This window comes from Meleagris gallopavo, chromosome 8 (assembly GCF_905368555.1).
Source record: "Meleagris gallopavo chromosome 8, MGAL_WU_HG_1.1, whole genome shotgun sequence".
Taxonomy (NCBI): domain Eukaryota; kingdom Metazoa; phylum Chordata; class Aves; order Galliformes; family Phasianidae; genus Meleagris; species Meleagris gallopavo.
Genome location: NC_139411.1, coordinates 23655235 through 23671860, shown reverse-complemented (window position 1 = coordinate 23671860; position 16626 = coordinate 23655235). Strand labels below are relative to the sequence as shown.

General features: G+C 39.0%; 1 protein-coding gene across 4 annotated transcripts in view; it reads right to left on the bottom strand.

The window, feature by feature from the left end:
• Nucleotides 1-430: 430 nt before the first annotated feature.
• The window catches only part of CFAP58 (cilia and flagella associated protein 58), a 59057-nt gene continuing 42861 nt past the window's right edge, over nucleotides 431-16626 (bottom strand). For all 4 annotated transcript variants that reach the window (XM_031554502.2, XM_019617802.3, XM_085230111.1 and 1 more), the window contains 3 exons: nucleotides 8237-8356; nucleotides 6607-6740; nucleotides 431-2343 (listed from right to left, as the gene is read on the bottom strand). In XM_031554502.2, the coding sequence (XP_031410362.2) occupies nucleotides 2223-2343; nucleotides 6607-6740; nucleotides 8237-8356 (375 nt within the window). In that variant the 3' untranslated portion in view covers nucleotides 431-2222. The remainder of the gene's footprint in view (nucleotides 2344-6606; nucleotides 6741-8236; nucleotides 8357-16626) is intronic.

Genomic DNA, 16626 nt, shown 5'->3' with positions numbered 1-16626 from the left:
ATGTATTAACTTAGTCTCTCTGATAATAAGCAAATAATGTAATGAAGCTGTAGGTTGGGAGCCAATGGGTTCAAATCTGGATTCCCGGTGTTATGGACATTTGCAATAAAAGCTGCTGTACTTTGCACGTGGAATTTCCTGCACTCAGCTCCCAGCCCTTCAGACCGGAGGAACCTGTTGCATAAGAAAATTTGCAGTTCTTTTGCACTCCTCCGTGGGTTTTTGTTTTGTTTCTGTTTATTTTTTTAATTTAGAAGACTAAGCACTTTTTAGACAAAAGCGAATTCACCTCTGCAAGTCATTGGGCAAATACTATCCCACTCACTTTAAATACTGGAAAACTGAGGTCAAGAATCATTGAGGGATGGAGCGTCTTACCATAAAAACAGTCCAAACGTATGCAATGCAAACTCCTGTGAAATACATCAGAGAATGGAAAAGAGCGTCTTTTATTGAAGTACTCATAAAAATACAATTAGCAAATATTTCATCTGCTTGGCTCCTTTTGCTCTGAGCAATGTAGCATCTTGTTAAGCACAATAGCACCTCATATTATAAACCCTGATACCAAACAGAAGGAAGAGATGTGCACAGACTCCAATCACTGCTGGATAAGTTAGGCAGTGTGCTGTACAGTTCAGAGCATGATAAATAAATTGCTTCTCTGTAGTGTGATGTTATGCTGTGAGGGTAACAGTGCCTCTTATTTGTGTGCATTAGTAAATGTGACTTCACTGCTTTACTTCAGTACAAACATCTTCCCAGTATCAGTAAGCAGAGTGGAGTCCAGCTGCAGGTTGGATAATCGGGCTCCTAACAAACACTGCTCTTAAAACCTTCTTGGAATCCCATCAAACCGAAGCACCCATGTCAGTTGTTCTCAATTTTTCTAACTATAAGGATGTGTCGAGTACACAGAAGACACGATTCAGACAGCATGACTGCCCTAAAATGATAACTTTAGCATAATGCACTCAGCAGAGAAAAAGCAATAATATCTATTTTGGGAACAAAAGAAAAATACAATGGATCTGATGACTAAGTGTTCTGGTCCCCAGTGTAAAAGCAAAGTAGATCCCTGTCGTATTTAACTTGATTCTTTTGAATTAAACACTTCCATTAAAAGTTTCCCACAGTAGCTTTAATATTTAATTATGTATTCCACCAAAGGAAAGAACAAAATCTTTGCAAAGGGTTTTTTTTTTTTGTGCATGTGAAATATTTATCAGCATATCTCTTTGGACAAGTATTTTTATCCCCCAGGCTGAGAAAGAGCTTCCATGTACAAATCAGTTTGAAAACATTTTATTTTACAGCTTGAAAGTTTTCTATACTTTGGCACCTCATGCCGTGACTTTGTTATTTCACTTGTTAATGAATGGTAATTAAATCTCTTTTGGCTGAAAAGGTTGGAGGGCTCCTGCTGCATTACAAAAACAATTTCTGAAAGTTACAAAAATGCCCAAGCCTAGAAATTAAAGAGTAAAGTTTCCCATGTTTTGAGTCCAAGTTTGACTTACTGGGAAGAATTTACGTGGGAGAACAGCACGTCCCAGCCAGTGTGCAGTCTCCCCAGTTGAATAGGCATGATTATGTCACTTTGTGTCTATCAGAATAAACAGAATCACATTCTTAATAATGCACATTGCAGCCACAAGCCACCTTGATCTTACTAACAACAGCAGCAAACACTGAATAAACCAAATTATATACCACCTGCACAAAGAACTGCTACATGCGTACATCTAAGAGCAGAGTTGTTAATTTTGCATTTGCACAGTAGGGCTTGGAACATCAGCTTATTAATTTTTCTTTTCTGTTTTCACTTTTCTTTCAGGTGTTTTGACTCAGATGACAAATGGAGTGAGTGCTTACAACAGAGGTAGATAAGGGGGAAATCTCTCCATGTTTTAAGGCATTTTGTGGTGTTACTGTGCTAAATAGATACAGTATTGAAGAGATATCTGCATGATTTTCATGCAGATATCTCTTTCCACTCAGTTCTACAATTCAGGTTTTTGCTGGCATCGTACATGCAGATTTAGTCCACTGTTTCTAAACCACAAGTAGGCTAGTTCTAACACAAAATGCCTTTATTAATCCTGAAGGCAATACAGTGATTTCAGAGCAAAAGTTGATATGGAATTTCTTTCTGAATTCTCATTTGTCAAACAATCCAGCCTAGAGTTTAGCAAGAGACTGGGAAAGTGATGAGTCCACTCCTAAGCTGTGACTTTGGGAATGGGTCTGCTGAGAGCAAAGCCCCCTCCAGTGAAGCGAGGAACATCAGATCTGAGGTGTGGGAGCTCAGATTCCCTTTCAGCCAAGGATCGCTCCTTCTCCCTTGAAATAGAAACAAAGAAAAGGGAAATGCATTTTTTATACTGCTGCCCAATGATGCTTACAAACTAAAGAAATTGTCATCTTCCAAAGTTTCTTTGATGCAACTATGTATCAAGAGATCATTAAAAATTTGTTGATTAAAGCCTGCTTGGCTAGACCGCCATGACTGGGTGTCTGTTTGGATCTAATTACAAGACTAGTGATGTTTTTTGGAACTATTTAAAACCAGAAACAAATGAGCTTAGTGCCACTCCCCAAAAAAGGTCAAAGCACCTCATTAGAGCAAGTTTGTGCATGAGCTCCGTGACTTCAGATTTCTAATAATCAACCCATTCTAGCAAGTAGACATTTGTTTTAAAACTACATTCATACATTTAAAGCTACATTCATCAAAGGCACAATATGGAGATGCTTTTACTTTGTTGAATTTTAATGAATAAATAGTGTTATCTGTCTTCACGTCTTAAGAGAGTTCTAGTGATAATTACTCTGCCTGCGACGTTTGTAGAAAAAGTAGCACTGTACTGTGGGTACACTGGCAGCCCCACAAAGGTTCTCTGTCTGAGGATCCAGGTAGGCTTCAGTTTGATGGCCTTAGGATGAGGGAACAAGAGTTAGCTGATTTCCTTCTAAAGAGGTTTTTGAGGGAAGCACAGCAGAACAAATACAAAGGGCAGTATTTCAGACTCACGGTGATACACCTGGAAGTTTCAGAAATAGGTCCTGAGATATTTAAAATTAACAAGATAGAGCTTTATGATGAACTAGTTTATCACAACAGTAGTGGTCTCCAGGCTTTACAAAGAAGGTCAGTACCATTACTTCTATTTTACAGAGACAAAATCGTGAGTGAAACCAGGCTTCTACATTAGAACCCACTAGCACCTATATTCAGTTCCCAGTAAAGGAAAACACTTCCTGGAATTGATACTTTTCTCTATCCTTAAATATTACTGTCTGCGTGGGGAGAGGAGGAAGTTCAGAGAAACCTTGTAGGAGGACTAGTTCTGCCTCTCTTTCCAAATTTAATTTATATGGAGGTGGGAGAATAGGCAAAAGATAGCTCAGATGAACTTTGCCATGAAAAAACTACATGTACATATTTTTAGTTATACCAGTATAGCTCTAATGGACATTCCAGCTGACAGCACTAAGAGCTAACATGCTACATTTAGATGGTTCATCCTATCTCATTATTGGACTTCCAAATCTGGGGAGAGAAAATGATCCAGAGTCCGTGCTTGCCCTGGCTTCACGCTCCCATGGAGACAGCCAACAGATGTGCTCATCAATATGGAACATTCTGTGCAGCAGAATACTGTAATATATTAATGCAGAATTAATGTGCAAGCAGCCACGTACAAAAGCTCCCAGCTACTACTGACATTCCTCAGCATGGTTATTTACATAGGTAAGACTGAAGGATCAGGTCTTTGGTGTGGATTTAAGCTTTGCATTTTCTCACCAATCTTTACAAAGATCAAACTAGAATCCTGGTGCTAAAAGCAACTAGAAAAAGTAATGAAGCAGAAAGCATACAAGAAGGAGGTTAAAATGGAGTTAGGAAAAGAAAGCCTAAAACATCTAAGAAAGATAACATTCAGAATCAGAGAAAAGAAAAAGAGGATTTCAGATTCAGAAAATCTGAAACTGATATTTTCAGCTTGAACGTAAAGTGAAGATAAATTCCTATTGTCACTTACTATATTCCTTCAGCATCCCGTGGAAAGCTGCATTAGTTCAATATCAAGAGTTTAAATCACAAAACAGAAGTGTCTTGTGGAAATCAATAAAAGCTTTAGATGATACCTTTGAGTGAGTTTATCTGAGAGTATTAATTCTCTTTCATATCAGGGTAATCAATAATGCTGCTAATGCTATTGTCCTGACAGGATCCTCTTTTTATTAGCAAAAGCAGACACATTTATTTCAGACATGGTGTTAACATTAGCCAGTGTGATAGAGATCAAGTCAGTGGTTTTGTGTCAGCTGGGATTTAGAGCAACCTGAGATTCTAAGAATCAACTGGCTCTGACTCTCTGGTTAGCATCTACACACCAGGCTGTGCCTGTACAGAGCAGTCTGAGGCAGCAACAACGTGGAATGGCTGTATGTCAGGGATGAAGGACTCCCTGGGGAAGCATCTGGCTGCAGAACAGGCTTTCTCTATTGCAGAAAGCAAAAGACACGTCATGCACAATTAGCAGTTTGAAGAAGGAGGGCAGCATAACAAGGTTGTTTCCTTTGCTGTTGGGCAACACAAAAAGGAATCTAGAGATACAGAACCTATAATTATCTGTGGCTGATACATTCATTTATGCCTTTGGGTGCAGCTTATGGCCCAGGAGTTTTCTTCCGGGGAACAAAACAATGAGAGGCAGAGAAGAGCACAGGCCCAGCAAAGCCTGGCTACCTTTCAGCAGCCACTATGCAAAGGGAGTGTGAGTCAAGGTTGACAGCACAGTGCTGGTAGCTTCTGAGCCGGAGGTGGGAGGAATGAGACACAGTCGTCCAGCAGAAGCACCACCAACAGCATGTGACTGTACTTCCAAAATACAGATGTCACAAAGACACCGTGCTCACAGGACGATAACTGTATTCATCCACAAGAAAAACCTGACAAATTGCACTAATAGCAGATATCTTTGTCCTGAACCTATAAGCAGTGTAATGAGTCTGTCATTAATGGACCTACACCACAAAATTCCATTTGCTGCATACAATTAGCAAGTTCAGTCAACATTGCCTCACACAGTGTTTTTGTTTTCTTTAAAGTAGTTATGCCTCTAACAAATTGTTTTCTCAGTGGTCATAACAGAAATTAATTCTAGGTACAACATACCAACAAAACATTTGTGAATTTCTTCTCATCTAATGATCAGAAAGAAACAGGATGCCAGGGTCCAAAATGGAAACATTAAAACTATTGTGAAGAGGATACTTAGCTGCTGGAAATAGATTATCAGGCACTATGGTAGCCTCACGTATTGATCCTAAAGCTCCAGGAAGGCCATTAGCACTGCACAATTGTTGTTAATTCCAAACACAAAGGTAACATTATGCAATTTGCAGATAGACTAAAGTCGCTATTTATCACTGCTAATTCAGTCATCAAAACTGTTTGCTGCCTGAAATATGATTAAGGAAGAAATAGATACTGCCAGCTTTGAATTACATTCAGCAATATAAAGTATTGTTGGCTATGATGTGTGAGGAAGGAACAAGCTGAGGATATGGATGGAAAGACGAAAGACATATGTAGAAAAAATTGGTCACAGGTCATGTCATCTGACTGCAGAAATCTAAGAAAGTTCTTTCTAAGTAACTTATTTTTAACAGGAGAAGTCCCATAACTCAATTTTCAGAAGTGACTAATAGTCACACTCCAGGCTCCAGCCTGGAATGCCTCATCTCTCAGCCTCTGCAAATTAGGTCACTTTAATAGGCCTGAATATGGGTATATAAGATCCTAGTAGTTTTATTTTTACTGGGAGGAGCAAACAAATGTTCAATTATGGACTGAGACTGGCGGGAAGGTAACCCCAAGCTGCTGCTGGTTATGGAGAGACAACAACTACCTACAAGAAAGTTCTTAGGCTCTCCCCTCAAAAGGGTAAGACATCTGACAAAGCCAGGCTCCAAACATTGCTCACTTTCCTCCATTTCCATCATTTTTTTCCACCTTTCCTTCCTTCTCATGTAGGAAGAAAACAAGAAGTGGATAGGAAGTGCTCTTCTCTGCAACCACTGGCAATGATATTTGCTACCCAAAGGGGATAGTCACAGCTGCCACATTTTGGTAGCAATAATGACATCGCTCTTATACCAGGATTATGTAGTTGTCACCTGAAGAAAGATTGTCCTCCATATGCAATGCTGTTTCATTTAATTACAACTCGTGAAGTGCACTGAGGTCTCCATAATATTTGAGGATCTCCATTAGATGAGAGGGACAGAAACCAATCCACATCTTCTGTACATCATTTAATTGGCATGGATAATTTAACCGTACTGCAGAACGCATCAGCAGTATCACTGCTGGATGTTCTTGATGTGACCACAGATCATAATAAATCTAGACCAGACTAGTAATACAAAGTAATATGGAGTAGCGTAAAGGAAAACATCAGGAAAGTCGGGCAACAAAACTCTATCACTTCAGTCAAATTTGGACACATTCTGATCAAATGGATAAAGCAGGGTCTTAAAAAAATGGAAGTTTATGCAAAACATTGTATAGACAAAACTGTTATTTTCCCATACTTGGCCTGTTGTTCCTTGCGTTTCTGAGCCAGATATTTCTTTTTCACATTCAGAAGCTCGTTGGCAAGCCTTTCAATTTCATATTTGTATTCTTGGCTCTGTGATTCATACATATTCAGTTCTGAGGACAAAATCTAACAAACAAAAAGCAAAATGCAGAAATGGGAGATGTTAGTTTTACTTACAAGTATGTTAGTAGCTTTACAAGCACTTTTGCTTTTCATATTTGACCATGCAAGAAATCACCATTTTCTACCACATTTCACTTTCCTTCAAATTTCGTTGAGTCACCTCTGCCCATCTAAGGGCAGTTTAGGAGATTAAGGATATGCAATTTAACTACAATAAAACATGTAAAATACGCCCCAGGCATTATGAAAATTGTATTAATACATAAATTTGCTTTTAATGTTCTGGGACACAAATCTGGTTGAAAACTCAAAATGAAGGGCTTACAAATCACAGCGCAGGGCTTTATTTAATTATAATGTTTCTTATTGAGAATGATTCACTTTGTTACATGAAGTAATTAAATCCACACAATCCAAGTAGCACCAGACAGTGTAAACATGGATTAAATGCTGCTTCCATGTGAATCTGTAAACTTTAAAGAAAATAAGAGCATGCATAGTGTGTTTTCCTTTTTTAAGAAGGAGAATTATTTGACCTGGCACCACAAAATGATATGCACACCAGTACATTGCAGCATACTGTGCCTGCAATGCACAGTAGCAATTCACTGCATTAAGGACAAATGGCAACCGTACGGAAAACTTCAGATCACATTCAGTTTAGCTAAACTTTGGCTTCTGTTTTACATTTTCTACATTGTTTTTCTTCTCCATGAAAAGCTAAGATTTGCATAACAGCCTCTTTGTTTCCTAAGGGCCCATCTGCTCCTGTACTTTTTTTTTTTCTCATGGTTAGTACAGACATGATTATGATGCAGTGAAGAGGAGATGATGACTTCAACAGAGAAAGGAGCTATAGGAACAGACGAACTCCTGGGGAGACTGATCTTTCATGCAGGCAAGAACAAGGGAAGATCAGCTCATTCTTTCAAAGAATCACTTCTTAATACCATACTTTCAAAGTTTTCCTCAAGATTCCTTCTCAAATAAAAAATCTTCCTTTGTAGTGACAAAGGGTTAAGGTTACTCTAGTCATCACTATAAAATTTGCAAGTCTAACATACGTCTATGCATTTTAAGAGAAATTAGAACAGTTTCAGACATAATTTTCAATATATTTCCACTAGTTTGTTAAAAGTAAATGAAATGGTTTTGATTTGCTTATTAAAGATCTCAACATTTTAAGAAAAGAAAAAGAATAATCTTAATGGAAAACCAGTGGTGTCCCGCAATGTGCACAAAAAGCATTTACAGCATTATGTTTTGCACACATTCTATTAAATTCTAATTGTAATGAAATAAACAAATGTAATGGTACAAAAATATATCCTACTGCTACCGGGGAGGTGCAGAATAGACTTTATTGTCCTAACTTATTGTACTACTGCAGGCACATTGAACACTGAAAATCCTCCTAGAGTCTAAGTCTCCAGGAACAGCAGTGAAGCTGTTCACCAAACTTGGCAGCCTTTTATCCAGAGACAGAGAGCATCCCTTACTTTCAGTTGTTTGGTCTTCTCTCGGAGAGTGTGCCGGTAAAGCTGCAACTGTTCTGCAGCTTCAGGTCCCGGCTGCCGAGCAAGGACATGCTTCAATTCCACGTATAGTTTCTCCTTTTCCTAAGAAAAAGATAGAAGAAAGAGCTGTTATAAAACTACTATAGCTGCAGCACAACCTGCAATGAGAGATTACTAGAAAATGCAACTATACCGGGAAGATATTTTCAGAAACAAATTTGCCTGTGTGTCAGTCTTTCCTCACTAGCCATAAGTGTTATGGCTAGTGTTATTTAAGTGTTAATTAATAATGTTATTTAAAGTTGTTATGATAGCAGTAGGAGAGCTCTTTAAGACAAACATCCAGTTAATTCAAACGATGAGTGAAATACTCTTATGCACTGTCATCAGTGGGCACGCTTTACCACAGACAACATATAACCATCTCTGGAGAAGTATTCAGGGGTGGGAAATTAATTTCAAGTAACTGTGCTTATTCCAATTTCTTCTTATGAGCCACATTACCTTATGTTATGGATTATAGCTTCACCCAACAGGAAGTGATAAAGCTACAGAAATGTCAGGCAAGGACTGTACAAAAACATAGCAGCTTATTCCAGACAAATTCCTTCAAATGCACATACATACACATATACAGATACACATACACAAATACATAAAACACTCCAGCTTAACTGAGTGGGCTATGGAACAGGAAAGGAAAAGATGAATAGGAACAACTATGACTCGCATTAACTACCACCAAGTAACATTTCTGTATCATGTGTCTTCTCTGCTTTCTTGTTGGAAAAGAATACTTAATGAAACAAGACATAACCATGCCTGAATGGAAGCAACACCATTGACATACTTGCACCTTTCTGTGCTGAACATTTCAAATTCTGTGCATTCAGTATTTGAAAGTATAAGGTGTTCAGAGTTTTCAGATCTTTGTACTTTCTAAAAACTATGCACTGTAATGGACCCAGAAATGGAAGCATCTTAAATCATAAACTACTTTTACAAACATCACCCTTGAATTTTGAATACAACTGAGGAAGAGCTCCTTATAAATGAAGTTGTTCACAGTTCATCTCTAGAAAAATCAAAAGCTCCAGAGACTCAGAATGGAGTTTGCATAGTGGCAAAAATTAAATTAAGAATTCACTCTCAGTAGAGAGTTATTTTGTCGCTACAAGTGGCTGTCAATACTGCCTTTTCTTCTTGTGAATGTAAAATTTTACTGCAAGTTAAAAACAGCAGCAAAAGAAAAATCTTCCTTGTCAAAATGTGGCTGGTCAGTATTAACATTCCACCCCTGAATGTATCACAGATTTGTATTTTGGAACAGTGCAATGGTAATTTGGATAAATATGAAGCAATTGATGGATTGAAGGTCTTATGTGCAATTGTTTTCCAATTTATTTCTCTCCTAACCCTCTACAAGGGCCAACCAAGCTCTTCAAACATTGTGCAATGGTGTGTATAATAACCCCATTTAGAGACAAAGCGTGCAATTCTATTATAAGGAGAATCTATCTTATGCAACAGAGACTCGTTAGCTTTCCGATGTATATTGTCTCCATAACCCAACAGAGGCAGAACCAGCTGTCTTATAATGCACATCCTGTCCTTTCTTGCTAAGCACTGTCCATCTCTTTTACATCTAGTCAATTAATTTGTCACTGTGTTAAAAGCACCGTAAGTCAGCAAAACAGGGAAAAAATCCTGAGTAGTTCTTTATTCATTAGCAAGTTTTGCATTCACAGATTGGAATTTCTATATTTTCTGTCATTTTAGCCCAGGATGAAAACCCAAACCAATTAATTTTAATTAATTTTCAAACAGAGACCACCAGAGTAAATCTTACTTGATACAAGGTATGTGCAATACTAACACCAAAAATGCACTCCTTAAAGTGGATACTTCTATCTCCACACATAAAAATTCAGGAATGCTCAAAGAAAAAAAAAAAAAGAAAAAAAAAAGCACAAAAGAATTGAAGATTTTTGTTTCTATAACACTGTTGCTATATTGGAAAGACAATCTGTGCAATGTGTGTCACATGCAGATAGCTGCAAAGTTGTCTGATACGTAAGAGAGGTGTACTCAAAGAAGCTTTCAGTCATCGTGTGCAAACTGATACGCCTGAAGATGGATCTATGCTACTTTTTGGCAGCAAATAAAATGTATGTTCTTTCCTTAAAATGTCAGAGAGGTCCCAGTTTAGCAAGATGGAAAGGAGGTATCCTGACATTGACAAGAAGATCTTAAGTCAGCAGTGAAGATCATTGGGTGGCAGTAACTCAAAAACAAGAAGTTAGGCAGATATCTGATGCCTACTAGAAGTCAGTTAACACTATTTTGCCTGAAGAAGAGTCCATTTACTTCTGTTGGTGGCAACTCAAATGAAGTTGAAGCTACAGCATATGTAGGATGCCTTTCCTTGTATTGTTCCAAACAGCCTCCCCTCTTGCTCCCTTCTGTCTTCAGACTGCAACCACAACATGCATCATGCCAGTTACATGTTCTGATGGTCATGATTTAAGGTCATGAGGTGGTGAAGGAAGATCCACCAGACCTTTCTATAACTCCAGATTCATGCTGTTACTCCTTCACTGGAAAGAACAACACATTTCTTCAGACCAAGCCTAGGCCAGTAGCAAAGCTTTTTCCATCATCCTTCCTATGGCAGTATTCCTACTGATCTCAGCAGGTGCTTGAACATACGACTGAGCCCTTAATTTCAACCAGCTTCACTGGTTTACAACAAACTGTACCAAGTCTATGGTGTGAGATGAAAGTACGTTCATTGCATGTACATAAGACACGCTGAGAGACTCAGATTAAGTGTTACAATCAAATTTCAGGCATTCTAAAGAGAATTTCAGCACCTCAGTGAATACCTGCTGAATAAGTTGTGCAAATAAAACTTCACATTATTTTTAGAACAGCCGTCCCTATCTTAGATTTGTTTTCCAAGGGAGCTCAGAGCAGCCCACAGATCTGCCTTCAGGCTAGGCCACAACAATACATTTCTGCATTTCTCAGTCTCTAGCACAGCAACTCTTTGGGGGAGGCAGACAAGTTGCTATCCCCTAAATTTAACTAGTTGCTAAGTCAGCCAGAATCCAGAGTTCTCTTGGCCTGATTTCTCCATTGAGAGTTGAGAAAAAAGTTTTCTTATGCAGAGGACTGGCTGGTGCTTGGAAGATTTCAGTTGATCCTTCAGGACTCCATAGTCACAAATTAGCTCAGGCTAAAGCAAGAAGAATCACCTTTGCAACTGCAATCCTACTTCAAAAGAAGCAATTTCTGCTGACCTGCACAGCCCAGTGTGCTTGCTGTTCCTTGCCAGAGGGACTGTTAGTACCATCAGACATATTCCCAACATGACACTAAAGCTTTCACTGCCCTGAGAAGCAGTGGGGAGCAGTCATCAATGCTGGCGTAGACCAATGCACCAGGCATTAGCTCTAAATAAATAAAAAAACAAATAAATAAATGAATAAATACTCATTTTATGTCATCTTCTCCCTCACCAAGAGGCTAGGAAACTTACAATACCAGCCTTCGTGTTCGTTTGCCCAGGATATCATTCTGAGCAAAGGACGATGGATGACCAGACATTTAATGAAGATGTATTCACAGCAGAAATAGGCCACAAAGCCACAGCTTTCTCATTTTCACCAGCTTGTCTTCCCAAGCAGATAATTCAACAAATTCACCTGGTATGCTGCATACCAACAGCCTTCTCCACTGTTCATCTAGAGCATTCTATCACACAAAAACCCTTTGTGTCACAGTGAGCCTCATTTGTGTTAGCTCCCATCTTCAATAACTGACGCTCAGCAACCTTCAGCCAAAGAAAAAAAGAAGCAAGATAAAGATCAAGATGCAGAACAAAAGTGTGCAATGTCGTGTATGGTGGCAAACCCTCAAATATTTTATCTACCTAAAAATCCTTATTGTTATTAATAAGGTGGAAAAAGCAACACAGTAACTCCGCAAGCACACTGCAGTTCTTCACTAATTTGCTGAGGAAAACAAGTCAGTCAACATGCCATGGAGGTTTCTTGTTTATGGGCATTATATCCAAAATACCAGAGCTATGCTGAGCTCCAGAGCCATTTTGTTTATGATGCCATGAAGCAGCAGAGGGCCCTTAAGGGGTTGTGATCCCTATTCATAAGTGTTAAAAAGAACACCAGAATCTGGATTAAATACACACATAAGTACACACACCTAGTTATAGTTATCTTTATAAGCTGTGGGCTTATTTGTGTATATAGATTTAGCTACTAAAGTAGCTGTTGGCTTAGGACACCTACAATTAAGAGTTTTACGAGGCATAGAAAAATTAGCATATGGTAACCTTCACAAATTTTGTAACAACAGAAGAAAGTTGCCTCCAGCAATGCGAGAAATGTGCAGTATAAACTTTCTCAATAAACACTTTTCAAAAGGTCCTTTTCTTTCTTGTCTGTCCCACATTCATCAGGAAACACCTTTGCAAGTGCACAGTTCCCTAGAACAGCTTGTATTTTCACCATCTAGGCTGTCCAACATGAGGTTTTATTGAGTAAATTAAGTCAGGTTTGGAACAGGACACTGAAGTCCTTTCACAGTGTGGCAACGCTAATATTCTATGAGGTGTTTAGGGGGCTCTCATTAAAATGCTGCCACTGACTTGAAGGAAAGGCCAAGATCATTTCCCTGTCTCTGGCGAAATTTGCACCACTCTAGATAGAGTTAAATTAAAACTGTCTGAGATGACTTAGCCCTCCAGTTGATAATAATGCTTCTCAAGAGCAAATCTGTTTCCTTTGGCACAGACTGCACCAAAGTGACTGGCATTTTCAAAACAACTTAATGAGAGAGAAAAAAATACCTTGGAGCATCTTCTAAGGTCTTCACCCTTGACTTTTTTTTTTTTTTTAAAACAATAAAAGCTGGATGCTACATTATTGCCATCTTCCAGGAACAACACAATACAAACATTTCCAGCTAAAGTGCAATTGCAACTTATTATTATTTTTATTGTAGTGGTACTATTGCATCCCTCTTAGGAAGTGTGTGGGAAACAGATTTATTTTTTTTCCAAAGGACAAACAAATATGTTATATATACTCCTCTCCTTTCAAGACTTCTGAACTCAGACACACAAGAATAATAAGCTACGAGAAGGAGAAAATGGCATGAATGCCTCCCGCAGAAATAATAGCAGCAATTCTCTTTCTACTATTGACCCTACACTAGAGTTTATAAAATCATTAATCAGAGTAGCTCATTTAAACTCAGTGTTTAAACTCAGTGTCTATCCTTAACACTGCAGAAGATGATCAAATAATTATCTGCTCTTCTTCTGTATGCGTGCGCAGTATCAAACATGCACGTATATACACATTAAAAGAGAGTGATGTGGTGAGCTGTTCCTTGAAGTTGAGGATTACTGATGACACTGCATGGATTGATGCTAATTTTCCAGCTACTTCCACGGTGCCTGCAGCCTGCGAGTTAGGCAGAAGAGAGCTTTAAACAAACCTTTGTTCCACAGTCTAGCACTGGCTTGTCTTAAAGTGTCCTGGGGGAGATTCAGAGGTTGATATAGATCCTATTAAAAAGAAATCTAAATAATGTAAGTGAATATGACTACAAGGCAAACAGTAGGAAATATTGTGCTGGCTAATAATTATTACATACGGAGCCAAAATATTTCCTTCAAATATAGCCATCTAATTTATAACTTCTGTATTTTCACATCGCTGTGACAACATATATTTTCACAACTCAATAGCCATTTTGATTTTAAAAATAACAGATGTCTCAAATGACTTCTCAAATAGCCTTGATAAAGGCTATGCTGCTAATCATCTGCTGATCCTACAGGTGGAGACTTGGGATGGGGCTTCTCAGCAGAGCCAGCTTCTGCTCACACTTCTGACTGATCTTAAAAAATGACCCTAAGTGGTGATCAAGGAAACTACTGAACTGCTTCTACAAATACGTCTCTGTAATTTAGGCACCTACATGCCATTAATCACCTGCTTGACTTAGGTCCTTATACTTCTCTGAAAGATGAGAGCACTTAGCTTCGAGTCCTTTGGTGTTCTAGAATCACTGCCTCCAAACAGCTGTCTCAAAGTCAAGCCACCACTTAAACCTACAAATACCTGTCTAACAAGGCAGCAAAGCCTGCATACATCTTTCTGACAGTACAGCAGCACTTTCCTGCATATGCCAAGTACCTCAGGGAAGAAAAATTGGTCTCCTGTTACACTTTGGAATCTATTAAGAGATAACAGTACATCTAAGAAATGCACATGGCAATTCTGAAATCATGAATGCTTTAATATATAGTTCCCTTCAGTCTCACTGTAATTAGAGCTGACCACTGGGATACTCTGAAGAAGTTTTTCAGCTCCTCCTGCTCATCTCATAAAATTCAGGAAAACAGGACTAAAGGAGAGAGAAAAAGAGCATGCATGCTGTGCCCCAGTATGCCATCCTCTGTTAAAGATCGCAACTATTCGTAATAAGACAGACACAGGAAGGCTCAGAGACCAAAGGAAGTGGAGTAGTTAGCTGAGCAAAGCACCCTACCTGGCAGACTCTCCCTGTGCAAGGTTCACACCTTCAATACATTTGGCAGGTCATGTCTGGCTGTCTCATCTGAAGGATTGGGAGAGAGAGTTTTTTCTATATCCATGTCCTCATCTCTCTAATGTTAAGCTACCTTCTTAAAAAGCAAAAACACTTCTCTTGTCCCCCTCTACTCAGTTCTTCTGAGGCCCCGTCTGGAGCACTGCATCCAGACCTGGAGCCCCCTGTACCAGAAAGACTTGGAACGAGTTCAGAGAAGGACCACTAAGATGATCAGAGGGCTGGAGCACCTCTCCTACGAAAAAAGGTTGAGGGAACCAGGCTTTTTTAGCTTGGAAAAGGCTCCAGGGAGACTTCACAGTGGCATACTTGAAGGGAGCATATAAACAAACAGGAGGGAGAACGGCTGTTTACAAGGGTGGATAGTGACAGGACAAGGGGGAATGGTTTTACATTATGGGGAGGTTTAGATTAGATATTAGAAAGTTTTTCCACTCAGGGGGAGGTGACACACTGGAACAGGTTGCCCAAGTAGGTTGTGGATGCCCCATCCCTGGAGACATTCAAGACCAGGATGGATGTGGCTCTGGGCAGCCTGGTCTGGTGGTCGATGATCCTGCACATAGCAGAGGGGGGTTGAAACTGGATGATCATTGTGGTCCTTTTCAACCCAGACCGTTCTATGATTATGTGACTCTGCCTGCCTGCCCCTTAACTGTTCCAAAACAGCCTTAGTGCTGCTGCACCTTTCTGCACATTTTCCAATCAACATTCACACTCCCATATGAATGAAAATAAGTGAATTAATAACAGTCTGTCCTTGTGGAACATCTTCCTTTTTTTAAGGTCATACAAAATAGTAATCCTTAATAGAACAGGATGCCCACATCCTGCTGCTTAGGCAGGAACAGGATACGTTTGCCTTAGTGGAATAATGTCCACAAACTGTACTTCTGAAAAATAAAGATTCGCAACTGGCTCTAGGTCACAATTTATAATTTGAGCTTTGAATGTATTGCTGCACTGCTGTTGAACTTCTCCAGTATTTTAACTTCTTTGGCAGCTTCTGGATGGCTAATAGTCAGTATTGGATTGCTAACAGCATTGCTAGCTTTGTGCATAGCAATGTATTCAGTCAGCACAGCAAGTCATTTACTTTCCCTTAACAAGATAACTAGTTGATTAATACATTTTACCCTGAGGTGCACAGCAGATTTATTTCCTTCCAGATACATGCTGAATACAGGGATGAGGAGTAAACAAGTTGGGTTTCAGTTGTTTGTTTGCCATTTGCTGGAACAATTCCTGAGCTTTTTATTCAAGAGTTATTTTGGAGAACTATTACTGAAGCTAATGGTAATTTCGTTTGAGTCAGAACTTTAGGAATGTCATTTTACAAAATATTTTTAGTTTAATGGCACAGCATGTCCATGGTCAGGATTTCTAGGTCCAGACTAAATAAAAAGCATTTGAAGAAAATACTTTGGCAATTACTTTTTATTTTTCTGATGCAGATTACAGATAAGAGATGTTTGTTTGTTTTTTTACCTGGATGTTTACATGGCCTTCTCTTTTTAGTCTCTGAATGCTGGTCAATCTTTAACACAGTTAAGCTGCAGTACTACTTCCAGATAGGCAGCAATCCTCTTATCCTACAAAAGGGCCTGAGACATGCTGCCACAAATTGCCAAATTTTACTAAAACTCCTGGAAGATACATAGAAATGAATCCAGATTCCCAGGAGTATCATGCCAGGTAAACCAATTCATCTGCTTCTTGCTTGTCAGAAA